The sequence below is a fragment of the Tenrec ecaudatus genome, chromosome 14, assembly GCF_050624435.1.
Source record: "Tenrec ecaudatus isolate mTenEca1 chromosome 14, mTenEca1.hap1, whole genome shotgun sequence".
Taxonomy (NCBI): Eukaryota; Metazoa; Chordata; class Mammalia; order Afrosoricida; family Tenrecidae; genus Tenrec; species Tenrec ecaudatus.
This window is the reverse complement of record NC_134543.1, coordinates 93,725,857-93,743,862: the sequence shown is the minus strand read 5'-3', so window position 1 is coordinate 93,743,862 and position 18,006 is coordinate 93,725,857. Positions and strand designations below refer to the sequence as shown.

Here is an 18,006-nt window from a genome sequence, read left to right as displayed (position 1 = left end):
CGTAATTAGACAATTTGCATGTTGCCCACTCTTCAAAGCGCATATCTAGTGAGCTTTGTGAACCAGCAAATGAGTCAAAGTTATGTGGAAAGAAAGTTATTGAAAGGATAAACACTAGAGATGTTCTGCTCCTAAAAGCATTCATTTAAAAATCACAACACAACAGAATAACTAATTGTGTAAAAATTTAATTCACTACAGTTTTTTTAAGATATGGAGAGTATAAATAACTTAGAGTAACAATAAAGTGAGTTACAATTTTTCTATTGACATTGGATTAGAAACTTAGTTTGGAGCAATACACGTGTAGACAAACTACCCACTGCCATCCATTTGGTCTCCGTGAGCTCCGAGTGTAGAGAGGAACTCTCCTATAGGGTTCCCAAGATTTTACATCTTTTCCAAACACTTTTCCTTGTGACTTGGGGGAAGGTTGACCGAGCAGATCATCAGTTTGGCATTTATGCACCTTTTGTTTCCTCTCTTGGAGAGCAGTCCCCTCCATGGAATCTCGCGCCCTGCCTGTGTTTCCTTTTCCACTTCTTCTTTTCCCAATCCTTCAGAACTTTGTTCTCGGGTAAATGCTGCCGGTTGGGTCTCAAGTAATTGATTGTTCAAAGGTGTAAAGACTTCACCAGTGCTATGAACCCCACCTTTATTTGGCCGAAAATTGAGCCACAGAGTGGAGATCAGTTCAGAACGTGACCTGATCTGAAGGGTGACCAAGGCCTGTAACTTGACATTTTCACCAGCATCTGTATAGCCAATAAGTCTGGTATTTTTTTTATGATTTTGAGTTTTACCCTGCCCCATTCTATCTAGGGTCTTCTAAGGTGATCCTTTCAGAGTAGATGACAGTGGGAGGCAGGCACCATGTAGTTCTTCTGGACTCAAGGTCTTGGAGACTGATGCTCAACTCATTTGGCCAGGTAGTTCATTGAACTGATTGTTCCCCTATGTCTTTGCTTGTGGTCGCTCTTCTTTCCTCCAGTTCAGGAGAGACCAGTACCTGCACCTTACACGGCCGCTCACAAGCTTTTCAGACCGCAGTCACTAGTCAGCGCCTTAAAAATGTAGACCACTGTCTTGGTGGCTAGGCTATGCCAATTGACCTTGCTGTCCCCCGAGAGTATGGTCCTGGGGCCCCAGAATCAGTGTCTCATTCCCTCAAGGTGTTAGTTTATATCTAAGAAGTTTTCATAACGTTGCCCCGTGTGTGTGCTCTGTGCCATTTGTGGATATATTTGGAGCAAAGGTAAATACTCATAGACAAATTTCCTCTGTCAAACCTATATATAAATATACTTGTGGATATAGCCCCACTCTCCCTCCTACATCTGTTCAGCCTGCGTGTCTATTCATGCATCTACTCATAGATCACCATTATAGCAAAATTGTCTGTGTAACAGAATTTATCCCGGGTGCTATAACTCTCACACTCCTCCCATTGTCTTCCCTGCCCCATAGTATTTTTTGCTAGTCTCCCTCTGATTGTACGTCGCCTTCCCTTTCATCCAAGTTACCATGTGTCTAAGCTCTAGAGGCTATAAATCTTCTTGCAGGCAGACTCCCTCATCTTCCTCTCTCAGAGGAGTGGGTTCCACCACTGACCTTTTAGTTAGCAGCCCAGTGCTCAACCCACTGTCGCCTGAACTTGCAAACAGATCAGGGATAGATGCGCAAAAATAAGAAGCTTACACCTTCCCTCCTAAGCAACACGAACCACTATTCAAAGCATATTTTTCTAGATGTTTTTGCTCTGCTGACAGCAGATTTAATACCTCTGTCTCACTCACACTCTCTCTAACAAAAAAGAGGGTGATTCATATTGTCCTGCAGTTTCCTTTTTACCCAACAGTATATAGGACAGCCTTGATAAGAAAACACTTCATTTTAATTAGCTTTGACCTAGTGGTGTAGGGGGTTATGGGTAGAGCTCCCAACCACAAGATCAGCAGTTTAAATCCACCAGCTACTCTGAGAGAGAAAGATGAATAGTTTTCTACTCCCGTAAGGATTTAAAGCCTCCGAGAAAAAAACCAACAACACAGGAACAATTCTCCTTTGTCTTGAAGGGTCGCTATGAGTCAGAATCGGCTTGATGGGCCGCAAGTTTGGTTTTGAATTATGATCCAGTTAATAGACATTTGGTTGGTTTTGATAAGGATTAAAGCATCAGCCCCATAAGAAGATGTAACAATAACAATATGCATGCACCCAATTACAGAGCTCCAAAATACATAAAATAAATTCCAACAGAACTAAAAAGAGAAATAAATAAGTTCTACTTTTAAAATTTATTGTACACTTCTAATTCAGGAGGTGAAATGAAGAAGCACACTTAAAGTATCTTAAAATTTAAATCTCAATCCTTTCAATATAGACATAAAACAGTCTGTATGAAAGTTCTTGACAAGTGGATTCAATTGTGAACATAATTGAAGAGTTCATCAAGAAGAAAATTATAAGGTGGTTTTACCACAAACATTGCTTCACTTATGTATTTTTAAGGACATTGAAATCTATTTCCATGTACTTGAGAAACCCTCAAAGAGGAGAACCCCACACCCCACCCCCCAAAAAAACAGGGGAAAGAAAGAAAAAAACCCACAAAAACTTAAATTAGGCCTATTTGAGGTCAATATCCTACACAATGATCATATCTTATTTTTAAATATGTCATTAGAGGAAAGGCATTTTCTATCTCCATTGAGTCATGAGCCAAACAGATCTTAATAAGTTTTATAACCGTTGTCAGTTAGTATTCAGAGTACAAGGGTCTTTGCAATCTGCTTCTTCTGTTTAACTGGCTACAGTGGCTTTAGAGTTACTTGGGGATGTGAACATTTTTGACCTATTCTGGTTCTCTCTTGAATCCTCATCATCGCTATCATGTTACGATGTGTGTGCTTAGGAGTAAGTTGAGCCACCTCTGGGCCACTGAACCAGAGTGAGTTGGCCCCCAACAGTGAACAGACTAAATGATAGCTTTTGTCCAAGAATATGGAAACTGACAACAAATTATTGCTGTGGTCTACTTCCAGTTTTCAAGTGCAAACATACTGAAGTTTATTTTAAATTTGAGCCACTCAGACATTTAGTAATATACATCAAAGAAGAAGTGAAGGCTTCCCATGTTTATTATTTCAATATGATGTCTGTTCTAATAAAGCAGAAGAATGCATATGATAGACCATGTAGTAGGAATTCTCTAGTTCCATAGTTTGGCCTTAAATATATACATCTATTTGTAAATTAATCCAAAACACATTGCCAGAGTTCCAATCCCTCCGAAAGCTGATTGTTTTCCATCCATTTTTACATTTTAGAAATATAGTGGCTGGCTGCCAGAACACTCTCAGATAAACAGTCCACTCCATGTAGAAAAGGGGCATAGAATCACGAATGTTCAAAAACCACAGAACATTATTCAAATAAGTTAAGGATATCATGGTCTTCCCTATTAATTAAAAAAAAAAAGCCATCTGCGCAAGGTGCATTTTGGTAAGAACCCAATTTTTTTTCAATGGTTATGGATGGAATTTGCAAGTGCTTTCATAGTGAAAGTTCAGCTCCGGGATTCCCAAGATAAAATGCACTGTTTGTGTAATTCTGTGGTCATTTGATTAAATTTCTAAAAAAAACTGGAAAGAATTCTTGTCAATCAAATTTACAATCAAACTGAAAGGAGTTGGTTCTGTTGCGATGCCACCTCTCGACTCTTCTGCTTCCTTCACTGCCTTCGAACCATTTATTTTATCTTAATCTCTCTCTCTCTCCCCCCCCCACCCCCCTGTGTGTATGTCTCTGGAGATTGTCTTGAGAGAACACATCACAACAGTCAGCAAGATCAAACATCCAAACTGGATTAGAAAACACTCTAGCAGCAAAGAGCCCATTGGGAGACCTTACTGATGGAGATGCGCATGTACTCTTGTGGTGTAGACTTGTTTTCATTTTTGCTGTTTGAATATATCTCATCGGGCAAATGACCTCTAAACCTAGGGTTTTCAAAACCTTAGAGATACAGTAAGTTGAAAGGTGCCACCTTCTTGAATGTGGCAGGGCAATTCCAGGATAAGGATTTCTGCTGTGTGTGTGTGTGTGTGTGTGTGCTGATTTTTTCCCCGTCCGCTCAGTGTTTTCAGTCCATTAAAATTTGTACTCTAGGCCTTTTCCAGTTTGAAGCCACCCCAGTGCCTGTGATGAGCAATTCTTCTTGTGGGTGCAGTCATTTATTATCTCCATTACCAAAAGGAGAATAGAGGACAATTACATTGTTTGGACGAATCCGAGTGTTAGCAGGAGTATTTGTCATGGTGGCAGAGAGCAGCACCTGACAGGCAGCGATTGATGGCCAGGAATGAGTGTGAGTGGCCAAAGCAGCCTCATAGGATGCAAATTACGGACTGTGGATTCCAATTTATCCTGTTCATTTTTCTTGCCCGTGCTGAAGCCCATTAGTGGTTTTTGAAGCAGTGAAGGGGTCATTACTAATGTGGGCAGGCTCGAAGCAGGAGGGGGAAGGAGGCAAAAAGCCTTCTGTAATTACACAGCTTTCAGGGACAGGCTGGAGGCCCTAGCCAAAAAAGTGTCAACACCTCGCAATCAGAAAAATTTATTTTCATTTTATGCTTAACCCATATTAACTCAACATTATCATCTTTCTTTGTTAACATTTGCAGAATATTAAAAGCCTGGCTTCTATATTAATACAAATCTAGTTAACCCCTTTTGCTGCACAGGGGGTTTTGTTTAACCTAATGGCATTTGGGTTTGCTAATAAGCACTCACACACATTTTTGGATAATGTGTGCTATTATGGAAGATGAAATACCTGAAGAATAGCGTCTTGAGATGAGGGGAAATATTCGTGCTCTCAAACACTGGAGCGACTAGAACGCTCTGAATGGAGCACTTTGTTGTGGCTCATGTCACCCTCTTAATAATGTCGCTGGGAAATATCTGTGATTGAAGGCTTTCTGGTTCCTGAGTGACATTGACGTACTGGATAAAAGTTTACTTTTGTTTTTCTTTTAAAGAAATCCAGTGACTGTCGAGCCAGGACTTCCTTAACAGACATGTTTAATCATGATACACATACCAGCGGAGTGTCTCCTAAAGTAAATGTCCAATGCTGAAATAGCACTCCTTGAATCCAGGGTGAGAGAGGAAAGCGGGCTGAAAGTGGGAGAAGCGATCAATTTAACGGTCGGTGCAGTGTGATGGGCGGTAGGGCAGCTTACAAGCACCCCGAACCATGGCTTCACTCTCAGACTTGCTCCCTGTGCTGGAAGATAAACTGTGAAATGTCTGTCTGAAGCAGTGCACACCATAGATCGAGCTCTTCTGATGGGCGGTTCTTGTGTGTGACCCCGTCCACCCAGGGCAGTCACCAGTAAGACGGAAAGCCCTTCGACTGGCCCCTGAAGGAGTCGGCACAAGTACCTTGTCAGGACACAGGTTGTAATTGAATCGGGTGCCGTGACTTCCAAGAATACTCAAACTTTTACTGCCTAATCACCTCAAATGAACTAGGAAATACTGGTTGCACTGAGTCATAGCACAAAGATCACGGAGACTAAAGGCTTCACGTGGGTTTCCTAGGGAGCAAACTAAATGGGCCTGGAACGAGTTCCCTTAGGGCCACCGAAGTGGTTGTAGCGAACAGCTGACATCACCAAAGGCCTTGCCTCCCCGTTGACTAGAGAACGTGAATAAATGAAACCCCTTGGTTTTCACTGCTGACCCTATAAGCTGCGGCTGGAAGATGGGAGCTGCCGATCCAGTGGATTACGAGTTGGGTTGCTCACCCTCAGGTCAGCAGTTCAAATCTGCGAGCCACGCTTTGGGTAAAAGAGGAGGCTTTCTGCTTCCACAAAGATGTACAGCTTCGGAACTCTCAGGGAACAGCTCTGCTGGGTCCCACCAGGTCGCTCTGAGCCAGAAGCGAGTGGATGACCCTGGCAATGTGGGTGTCATGGTGATTTCTGAATTCTGACCCCTGCCCACATTTCTCCAGACATGGTTATTATTTATTATTTTTAAACTACCATTAGGAAAGCCAAGCCATAGGCTAAAGAAATCACAAGCAGTGGTTTCATTCTTAGAAGTAAGTGACTCTTTCTTAACTTCTGATACATCTTTAAAACATTTGTTTTTTCATTAGCATCCGTACCCTTCCGAAGAGCAGAAGAAGCAGTTAGCGCAAGACACAGGACTTACAATTCTCCAAGTAAACAACTGGTGAGTGACCTGCCCAGCAATGTCTTTCTCCCATGGCTGAAATGAGATTTCGAAATAATTGTTCTCTTTGTTTGTTTCTGAAACAAATAGAATTGGAGCAGGGTAACTCTGTGTTTCTACCTTTCGGTGTGAAAGTAGTGTTCAGGGAGAGAAAAAGGCAACCTAGGTAAATGGTTTTTGTAAGATTTATTCCCTGCCCTCTTTCTCTTTCCCCTTTTCTGTCCACTTTTCCCATTTCTGGGGCTTTCAGCGTCTCAGATGGAGCCGCAAATTCTTCCATGTCATTCCGGTGGAAAATAGTTCCACACTATTGTGTTTTCTGCACAGTCCTGATACCGATTCTGGAAGGTTCCTTTTGTCTAGGCGTTGAGTGGTGATGTAGATTCAGGCCTTTTCATTTCTACTAACATCAATTTATTTACCCTAATTTCTCTCTTTTCAAATGCAGGGCAAAAAGGTTTTCCCCATTTTTAGCTTTGCGATTTGGTAGATTATTCCTGGGATGGCGTGTGGACCATCTACCCTTTGTACGTGGCTTAGAGGATAACTGAGGAAAAGGAGGGGGAGAGGATTAAATAAAATGATCACAGTGGCCAAGAAATGATATAGGAATTACTTATCAAAATACTGGCCCAGGTTTTATCAGCAGCTTAATTTTGTTCAGCACATTCTTGGGGTGATGTTCAGATTAATTGAACTGACAGTTCTCTTTCAAAATTCAGGGAAAGTATTTGCACGGATTTCAGGCCTTATACAAACTTAATTACATGGAACTCCATTTTATCATTCTAATTCCATGTAGCAGAGGTTGTATTTACAAATGAGAAGTCTCTGCCTTTATTCACAGCTTTCCTTAATATATTTATCAAAGCAGGTTCATTTACAAAGTGCTCTATCTGTGGGATACAGGCAGGCAGACATTAACAAAGCTTTTAGGTTTATCAGGCTCGCTGCCTGATGAGCTACCCGAGGGTCAATTGATTTTGTGGTTCTGTGATTCATTTTTTTCTCATTTTTCTAGGATCACAATGAGAGACATGCTTGGAGAATTAGCCAGTTTGTCTGCCTTATCTGTCAGGCCATTTTTTTTTCTTTCTTTCTCTCTCTCTTTTTTTTTCCCAGGGAAGTCAAGCTACTTAAATTGGCCACAGGAACTGCCGTTATCTGACTTTAATGCACCCTATAGTGTGGATAGCATTTCAATTACACCAGTAACCAAAGCCCAGCGCAGCCCTTTTCATGCCTAGTGCTATACAGAAAGTGATGTGTCTACCTACAGAAGCAGAAAATTGAGTTGCCTTGCCTCTGTCAGGGTGATTAATGCAGAAATAAACTGCTAACCTGGAAAGAACGGCAGAAAGAAAGGATAGACAATACAGACTTGAATCCGCTTTAATTTTCTTCTAAAGATTGGGACTTTGGACATTCAAAGGCACCCTTTAGACCAAACACTTGGACTCGCGGCTGTGAACTCTGGAGGGGCCACCTACGTGATTATATATCGCTAGGAGCCTCATAGTAGAAATACATTTATGTAACCATGTATATTCTCATTTATGTTTCTCCCACAAGCCATCAATGGCCCCAACAGTAACACAATAATAAACACCGTGCTAACTATAGGACATTCACTTGCCCTCCATGTTGTTCTCCAAGATACTGAGTGATTATATTGTACCGTGGTCCTTGATGCAGTTCACGATGCTTGGGGCCATATTCCTTTGTTTGCTTGTTTTTTAAATGTAGAGCAAGTTAAGGGCGATCGTGATGACGTGTTTGAAGAGAAATGAAATAAACATCCCCACGTGGATATCGCTGACATTTGAGCTTGCTTTAAAAAAAACAACACCTTATTCCGCATCATCCGTCACGAGTACACTGCTTTCTAAATGTTATTTCGTTGTAGTTGTTGAGAATGCACACAGCAGCACACACACCAGGCCAACAGCCCGGCGTGCGTAATGCAGTGACCGGCAGTACATTCTCACGAGCGGTGGTGCGTCCTCTCCCACGCTCCATTTCCTAGTTGTTCCTCTGCTTTATAATCTTTTGAGTTGCTGTTGTCAGTTTGAGTTCTTACGAGAGTACAGCGCTCAAGGCAGACCTTTCCTTACTGGTTCAGCTAAAGTATCGTTTGGTTTGAAGCTGACTTTGGAAGATGCTTTTAGGGTTCAGGTTGTCTCAGGACAAGGGCTTCAGGGGTCCATCCATCCACCTTACCTGTATTTTGATGTCGTCATTAGCGTCGAAGAGTAGAGGCTTTTTAGTATTTCAACATCTACCTAAAGACCCCATGCGGACCCCTGATTAGAACCGGGAACAATCCCCTTTATCATCTGAATTTCATTTCCCCAAGGCCTTGGATGAAGTTCAGTTGGTGTGATGCATTAGATGCCTGGTTTCTTTATTTTCCAGTCAATATTTGCCACAAAATGCCGAGGGTTAGGATGTGCAGTGTACTTTCCATAAATTGCCATGAACTTGAACACTTGTGTGTTGACAAATATTCATTGCATTGTTCTAATTTCTACACCCCCTTCTGGAAAAAAACAAAGTTAAAGTGCATAGCTGCTAACCCCAAAATGGGCCACTCAAACCTGCCAGCCACTCCACAGGGAAAGATGTGGCGGTCTCTTTCTGTAAACCTTGTGGGGCAGTTCGACCTTGTCTCTTAGGTGAGTCAGAATCGACTCTGACAATGAGTTTGACTTGGATTTTGGTCTTCTGAAAGCTGCTGTCACCTTGCCCTTAGTTCCATTTCATAGTTAATGGTTACCGAAGCTTTGATAATAAGGTGTGACTCACCAGAGCAGCACAGCAAGTACGGCACTACTAAAAGGCTACCAACAGTTGACTGTAGTCACAGAGTCTCTAGGGATTTCAATAAGAAATTTCAAAGAGAACACCAGCTATCTTTCTACATTTCACAATGGTCCCAAGCCTTGGTGCGCAGAGCATGAATGTGATCCCACTCAGCTCCACAAGGCCTCGTAGTCATTGCCCTTCGGTGCAAAGTAATGACGAGAGAGATAAGGAGGATGGGCTGTACACTTTCTATTTCTGGAAGCTCTCCGCCCCAAAGGACAGCAGATCAGAAAGAAGTTCCTAACCCTCATTCAGTCAGCGCTAGTGGGAAAGGAAGACTGCTTCTCTAGGTTGCTCCACATCAAGGTTGTGTGCCGCCAAGTTATGGCCCCCAAAATCCATGTCCTCTAGAGAGAGCAGAAAGCAGAAAACCATGGAAGACTTACCGTTCCAGTTCTGCACCGCACTTACCTCTTACAATAGAAAGGCCGGACAAGGTCAAGGTAGTTAAGTATCGCAGTAAAGTAGCGTCCATAGCAGTAAGCAGCAGAACATGGCCCCACACATTTGACAACAGTAATAAGCAATAAACACACACAGACCTGTTAAGATCAGTCAGTAATTAGGAACTTTACAACAAATAAGCAAAAAGGAAGTGTAAGCGATCATTAAGATCCTTGAAGATGTCTTTTATCTTCACAGCCAGTGTTAAAATCATCTTCACGGCTTCCCCCGTGTACTGGCAGCAAGATGACGGCAGCCAAACCACAGTGCCATTTCAGTAAAGGACTGGGGTTGAGGTCATTGAGTCTTGTCGCCGCTCTTCTTTGCAGTTAACTCTCAGAAGTCCACAAGGAACCCATCGCCTCACCTCATTAAGACATTTTTTTTTTTAATGCTGATGACCAGACTCGAATATATGCACTTCCCTGGTTAGCTGGTGGGGAGTCAAGTCAGCTGTAAAATGACACAATCGAATGCCTTAGGAGAGACCAGCAGAGAACCACCTATCCTCAGCCTATCCTCCGCCAGAGCATCTCTCCGCTAATGGAGAAGCAAATACAGTGCCATTCGACTGAATACTGATTACAACTCAAAGGGTAACACAGTGTGGTGAGTCGGAAGTCACACTTGGGAACCAGACTCTGTCCAGTTACAATTCTGGCTACAAAGTCTGTTGTATGATTGATCTTCATTAAACTGCTTAATAACCTTTATGCTCTCATCTGTAAAATAGGTATATAATAGTTATTTGTATATATGTATACATACATGCACACACACACCAGATGACTGTGAGCCATCAACGAAACAGTGCATGGAACAAGCAAACAAGCACTTGCAAGCACTTGGCATTATGCTGGCATCTCTGGCTAAAATAGTTTAAAAAAATAATTGTAAACAACAAGGGAATGCATGGTGATTTTGTTCAATGACATAAATAAGTCATTAAATAACTTACAAAGAGGAATGGAAAGTCCTTCCATGGGGAATTAGGCATATTTAATAGAAATAAAACCAATGCAGACAACTCTTCTGCATTAGACAAAGCTGGACCAGTGCTGTCTCTCCAGTCATCTTTCACTGTAGCTCTTTGATGCCAAGCAGGTGAGATTAGGGAGCCCTAGGGGGGAAGTGACTTCAACTAGCTGTGAAGGTTAGCCATTTCCAGGGACAGTTGGGGTTTTTACACTGGTATTTTCTCAAGAAGCATGCTCACGCTTTTATTGACAAAAGGGTGAAAAAATGTTTAAGAAGAAAGCCATGCTTTGAGTAATCAGTTCTTTTACAGTCATAAGGATTGAAACATGACAAAACATTCACACAATTAATAACCATTAATAATAAGGTAGAAAGAATACAATGAAAAATGTGGTGAGAGATTGCCGCCTAAGTTCTCATGTCACTTGTTCCAGTGCTCGGTCATCTTTACTGCATTAAATTTTGTACATTTGTTTTTCCAGATTAGTATTAAACAGAAGACAGACTGCACTTTTCAAAGCTCATATATGGCTGCAGTAATTGTAGTCGACCTATATACTGAAACACAGAATGCACAGGGTGATTGTTGACAGAATACAGGTGTGCTAGAAAGGAAGGACGTATTCCTTGATAGAAGATTCTTTCCAGCGTCTGCCCTCCCCCCACCCCAAAAGCTAGGGGCTTGGGGGTGGGGGCGAAGAAAAAGAAAAGACGTAACTTAAATTTCAAAGAACTTTCCATTTGAAGGTGGCTCAGAGGGCTCCTTTGTGTCACAGAGAAAATGTCTTTGTGCGGCCTGCTAAACTGAAGATATTGAATATCAGAGTCCGTGTGTCCCGCCTTCCCCGCGATGGTCTGACAATAATCTTTCCAGGTCTCACAGCTTTCCATCATGGGGCACTGCCCTTAGGAGCTTCCTCGTGTTTTCCCTGTATCTCTTTGGCCGCCCCGGCCTTTTTTTTTCCCACCACGCTGGGGCTGGTACCATCAGGGTGGAAAAACTGCAGAGGGGAAGTGAAAGCGGTGTGGAGAATCGGTTTCCCTTCTCTCCCTCTTCCCTGCCCCTTCAGGAAGGCTCATTAACTACTCAGGTGACTTGGCTTTCTTAAGTGTGAAATGGAATGAGGCTCAGACAAAGGTGTGTGTGTGTGTGTGTGTGTGTGTGTGTGTGTGTGTGTAGGTTAAAAGGAAGGGTGGGATTGCCTTTGAACGTCCCAGCCCTGATTAAAACATGGGCAGGAATGGAGCGGTAGTCTAAGGAGAGTAATCATTTTCCTCCGGATTCCATCAGGAGGACTAGCGTTGGGGGCCCCCAGATGCTCCCCTCTTCGGCAACCACTTGAAGGGCAATAACCGTGTTCTAGGAGGGTTTCGAGACAGGAGGGCAACTCCAGGCCTTGCGTCCGTGAGTCTTCCCGCCCAGTTGGAAGCCTAAGTAGGAGGAGGGTGCGTGGTAAGAGACGATGAGCTTCATGGCGGCGAAGGGCAGTCGTTGTGAAAGGTGTGTCTGTTGTTTTCCACCGCGAGGAGGGCGGCCACAGGAAATGCATTGTCATCTCAGGACATCAAGAGCAAGCAGGGGATTGAGGAAAATAATTTTGTAGTAAACATATGGAGTAATTGGCCAGTGGTGCAGGGCATCTAAATGAGGTACGGAGACAGCTGGACACTTTCATCTCAAGAGAGAAGGGATTGAAGGATAGAGTGATAAACCAGGGAGGGGGTGCTGGAACAAACCTATAAAGGGAATGAGGCGGCTGGACTAAATACCCTCTCTCTGCTCAGCAATTTCCACGGCTGCCATTTGTTAAACACATAGCTGCCGTCTTCGGTGATGATTTCCAAGTAACATCTATGTTTCTGAATAAAAATCCATTTGAATCGCGAGTCAGATTTCGCCAGGTGCTAGATTCATTGTCAGCATTTAAGGTGCTGAAACTGCCGATGCTGGGGAAATGAGTACAAAGAAGCACGCCTTTGAACTCCAGTGTGGTGTGCTGGAGGTGAAATGCTGCTCCTTCCCATTGCTTCGGATGCCAGAAAAATCGGTGGCCAGTGGAAGGAGGCAGAGATGCCAAGGGCTATGGTTCCAGGCAGCCCCGTGAGGTCCTTTGCTAAATCAGAGCTTTTTCTTAACCACCCGTCTTGCGGAAGGTGTGAAAGAACTAAGTTTGCGCTCCTGGCATAGCTGTGAGCCTCTTTCCATCTCTACCACTGGTCCAAATCCGTGCGTTTCCATGATCGTGTTGTCTTTTCTTAGGATCCACAATTATTTCTGAGCAGAAAACTAACGGGAGGTGGGAAGAGGCGTGAAAAAGAAAAATACACAGGACTGAGGGCTAACCAGGGCGATTGCTCTGACATGGAAATGGGTTTCATTTTGTTCTGTTTACAGCAGGCCAGGACATCCACACAGCACATCCGTTTTGAATCAAGAGGGAGCATTACCAGATTTGTCCATTTCCCTCCCTGAAGCAGATTCATGAGCTTCCAAGCCCGGGCCAGATATGGAGGATGCACCTAGGCAACAGTGCCTCCAGTCCATTGTGGCCATCACGTCAGGGTTTGTAGACACCTTCTCTCCTGCAGATATGGGAGTATCATGGCCAGAGATTTAGATTCAGCCTGAATTGGGGCCAGTTGCTCTGGCTCAGCAAGAGCCTTTTACCAGTGGTCAACAAAAGGGATGGAGGGTGAAATAAAGGAAGGGGTGCCCGAGAGAGGGCTCGGACTGGAGGTTTGCTGCAGGCCTTTACAATCAACGATAGCAGCTTCTTTGTGTGTTTCCCTTTCACTCCGCAAAGAGAGAATGGAATATGGATTTCATAGCAACCGGGCGGCATGAGCTCAGGATGCATATTTCTTTGCCGGGTTGGAATGCCAGTAAGGGGAGAGAAATGTTCCTCGTGTAGAGGGAGGACAGTACCTCAGAGAAAACACAAAACAAAAAGGAATGCAACAAGTTTCTGAAAGAGGTCCCAAAAAAAGCCCCTTAAAGAAAATATTCAAATGAGAGGGGGGCGGGGGGGATAAAATTTCTCATGCTGAAAGTTATGCTTTTCAAGTTTCTAAATAGGCTACGAAATGTGGCTAAAAGTTTAGGAAATTTTTGATATCTGGCGATTTTTAGAATTAATCCCCTCGCTTTCAATAGTGAGGACAATAAGCTCCACACACAAGTCCTGAGTTAGCACAAGGCTCCACCTATTCCTGCACGTCATTAGACCAGCATTTGGAAGAAAGACAAGGTTTGCTCAAATAACCCCTTTATCCATCGCAATTGGCATGACCTACATGGTGTCTCAAAGTAACACAGAAATAAAAGTCTATATTTTGGTGGGTTGCAAATGTTTAAGTAGGACCTATTGGCTTAGCTATTTACTTATTTCTAAGACAGAAAAAGAAATGAAGATAACTTTAGCTGAGAATATTACAAAAGTATTCTATAGCCCTCCATTCACAAAAGATTTCTAACCCCGGTCACAGATGGATGAAATAGAAGTTGTTGTTTTATGTAACCCTCTTTTAAAATGAATTTTCAAATTACCCACCAACTTATTTCTGCAAGGCAGAAAATCGAAAGGAGGCTTTTCAATGCAAAGCTTTAACAGAGCCCCTAAATTAAAAGTTATGTAAACGTTAAAAGATAAATCATAATATAATCTTAACAGTGTTTATATTCTCTTCATTTTTCACTCATAAAAATAATCTTGGTGACTACATCCAAGATTTGAAATGTTGTCACATTGGTGCCTCGTTGAGTTAAAAAAGAATTTTTTTCTCATGCTTCCTTTCACCCACAGTATATTTATACTTCTTTCAAAAAGATTACTCTCACAGAAGTAAGTACTTTATGAATAGTCTATAGATCAGCTCCTCATTCACTTCACTCATTCATTCATGCACTCATTCACTTCTGAAAAGTACTTAATTGAGAAGCTGCTCTGTTAATGAGTAAATGTAGGTCCTATTAACCTTGTGATCTCGAGGACTTGTTTGGTTGTTGTTGCTGTTGTTGTTATTGTGTGGGTTTCTCCAGTGAGAGAGAAAGAGCACATGGTTAGGTGGCACTTCCTGGTGCTCACTCCAGGAATGCTATCCAATCCACGACGCTCACCAGAGTGACACCAGTGAGTCATTGTGTCAACAAGAAAATAATTTATATCTGCAAAACTATCAGAAGCCCAGGTAGAGAAATATACAGACCCAGGTTTTGTGTGTGCTTCCGGGCATGGACTGTGCTTTCCCCCAGGTCTTTGTCTCAACTCGCTTTGTCGCTTGATTGTAATCCCAGGTGGTTTGGCTGTGCGTGGGTGCTCGAATCGCAATCATTACTGCTGAAGCGGAGATGCAGAGCTTAGCCCTGACTCTTCATTCAGAATCATTAATTCTACACTCACATGGAAACCTTTCTCTTTTCCTCTTGCAAGGTAAACATGGAGAGATGAGAATTCCCGGGTGCCTCCAGATCGAGCTTATCTTGCAGATAAGTCCCCTGCAAGCTGAGGCTTCAGGCTGCTGAATGTTGGCCTCTTAAGAGTTCCAAACTTCCTTACAGCCTTGAGATAAGCAACACGCTTTAGCAGTAATTACTAAAAGAGTGGGTGGGGCAGTGGACTAATCCCCGAAGACCTGAATTCAAGTCTGTATAAAAGCCTGCCCATGAAAAATCTCTTTAACGGTCTTGGCATTAGAGGTTCAGTTCAATTCTTAAGGATTGAGCGGACCATTCGTAAGAACACTACAAGAGGTTGCTTTTGCCCACTTAATAGACGGAAGGCCTTCCGGGAGGTACTGCAGATTGCGAGATCCGTTTTACCTGCCCAATGGGACCTTTTCGGTGGTGTCAGGGTTGCAATGTCATGTATTGTAAAGCTGGGTGTTGGAGATCCTGTCACTTAATATTATGAGACAGGCGATTTTCAGATTTCTCTATGCGCCTTGCTTCTCTAAAATTCCGAAAACCCCTTCTTCCTTCACCTCACTGTGACCCCAGGAGCAGGTGGATGAGGTTATCTGAAGACTCGCATGCAGTGAAATCCATAAGGACATTAGTCGAGCCGTCTTTTCAAAAATGGGATCTGCTTCCCATTGTTCTGCCTGTCATTTCGGTCACAAGGATGCCGCTGGTGTTCGCGAGTGGCTAAGGGCAAATTTCCTCTTCGTAAAAGATTTGCCGAAGGTGCCAGGATGGAATTTGGCCACAGCTGGCTTATTCCCTGTGCTACCTGGAGCCAGTTTAGAGATGGTAGATTCCAAATACTCTCTTAGCTGTGTGTTACTGAACCCTGATGGGTTTAGAACTGTGTGATTCCGCGTGGCTCGTGGCTTTGCTAAACATGTAGACTTCCTGTGATCCTGTGATGGTCCCACGGTTTCTGTGTTTTTGTGGTGGAATAGGATGGCGCTGAAGGAGAAGGTAAAAGAAGACCGTAGAAACTTTCTACCCTGTTGAGTGAAACCGTAGAAATCCTGAGGATTCATTTTCCTCAGAGCCCCCCACCCCCATCACAAAATTGCTAAAGCAGTGTCGGTGAACAAGGAACAAGTGATGTGGAAAATAATTCGCACCAAAGGGAACGTAATAGGTTACTTATTAAAATCCATAGACAGATTATGACCGCACTGGGTCCAGGGACCAGCGACCACGTGACGTGGTGTGCCTTCTCCGAGGTGAGCACCCCATCGCCCTCGGTCAGCTTCCTAGCGCCTGACATCAAATAAGCTTCAGGTGTGATTTATTGAGCAGCCTTTTGACGGGAGCTAGACTGAAATCTTCGAGGCCTTGCTGAGCCCCAGCTCTGTTTCCATTACCTTCTCCAAGTATTACATTTAGTCAACCGAGTTATGGGTAGTTCTGGGAGAATCTCTCCTGCTCCCAGAAGTCCTTGTTCCACTCATAATACAATTATGCTATCAATTTGCGACAAGAGAAGCGCTGGAGTTCACTAAATTATTGCCATGTGTTTTGCACTAAAGACAAAGTGATACCAATTAAAAAAACAACCACCCGGATTCCACTTTTTAATGGTGTGCGGGGAGGAGCGAGGCCAGCTCACAAGGGAGATCATGTCTCCCTTCGATGCGTTACAAATTTCATTTTCCTTAATTAGAAAATGGCGCTGATGGAGAATGAGCAGGGGGTTTAAGTGGGGAAAGAAGAAAGAATGAAACCCGAGCTGAGCCCTAAATAATGTCAGAACATGACAACTCGCTTCCCACAAGACTATTTCATTTGAAAGATTTGCTAGGTTACATTAGGCTCAGATAGATTTTTTCTGGAAATGGGGCCATAACCCACAGACTAAAATAAACGCCCCGTTCTGAAGCTCTGTAGATAAGTCAAATCCCTACTTTGGTTCCATCAAAGCGACAAGTCCTCTGTAGCTCTCACTTCGAGTAACCTCTGCAGGATGCTGGGCCCCTGGGGATTGGGCATTAGTTATGATGTGAGAGTGCCATGACTTTAGATTATCAGCAGGAACTAATATCCTGCTGTCTCCATTCATCTTGCAATAGATTAATTAAGGAATTGCCAATAATTTGGTCTCCATAGGAAAGATTGCCTATCCCAAACCCTAAATAAATAATGCCTGCCAATTTACTATCAGGTTGGTGATGAAGTGGATTCTGTGTTTTAGATATCATGGATAATATCAATTCCAAATTCCATTACAACAAAACATCTTCACACACTATACCTACATCCAGTCGCAGGCAGCACGCTGATTTCACATAATAATTCTAATGAGACAATTTTATTATGCAACCGTGGGCAGCTCTTTCCAGTGTGTCATAATGAGTTGCATCTGTTGTGAGGACAAACAGGTAAAGTTTCTTGAGAAAATCAGCAGCTCGTGGAGATGCGATAATTTCCCCAACAACACCAATAAATCATTAGCAAAGAACTAAAATGAAAACCTCGCGAGACCTTTTAAACTCTTCTATTGCCTAATGGCAGCAATTAAAGTAGACCAAAAGGGATCCAAAAATAAAATAATTCTTCTGAGGATCATTATAGAATAAAATGAAGTAGTGTTTCGTGAGTGACAGCTTTGATCTTTGTTTCAAAACTAGTGGAGGGTCTGAAATAATTTCTGGATTTTCCCTGCCTGTAAGTAACAAAGTGATTGTTCTGAGTAGGTGCCCGAAACTTTTTGTTGAACTGAATTCAAATGACTCTCGAGGGTGACTATTCACATGGCATTTCTGGGAGAGCCTAGTTGAAGTTTGTTTTTAATCAAGGGAAGGAAGTGTTTTAAAGGTGCATAGAAGCAGTATGAGAACATGCAAGTAGACTGAGTCAGGAGTCTGGAAGATAGCCAGCCTCCCTTACTTGAGCAAAAAGGAAGTACACAAACCCATGTGCTTGAGGAACACGGATCGAGGCAGACAACCCAGTCCTGAGGACTTGGAGGGACCAGTCGCGAGGAATTCCCAATATGCAGACAAAAGATAGCAGCTTCGTGCTAC

At 43.0% G+C, this 18,006-nt stretch overlaps 1 protein-coding gene across 4 annotated transcripts in view; it reads left to right on the top strand.

Moving 5' to 3' along the window:
* MEIS2 (Meis homeobox 2) overlaps window positions 1–18,006 on the top strand; it is a 234,206-nt gene that overhangs the window by 158,415 nt on the left and 57,785 nt on the right. For all 4 annotated transcript variants that reach the window (XM_075532328.1, XM_075532330.1, XM_075532329.1 and 1 more), the window contains exon 9: window positions 6,170–6,246. In XM_075532328.1, coding sequence (XP_075388443.1) covers window positions 6,170–6,246 — 77 coding nt within the window. The remainder of the gene's footprint in view (window positions 1–6,169; window positions 6,247–18,006) is intronic.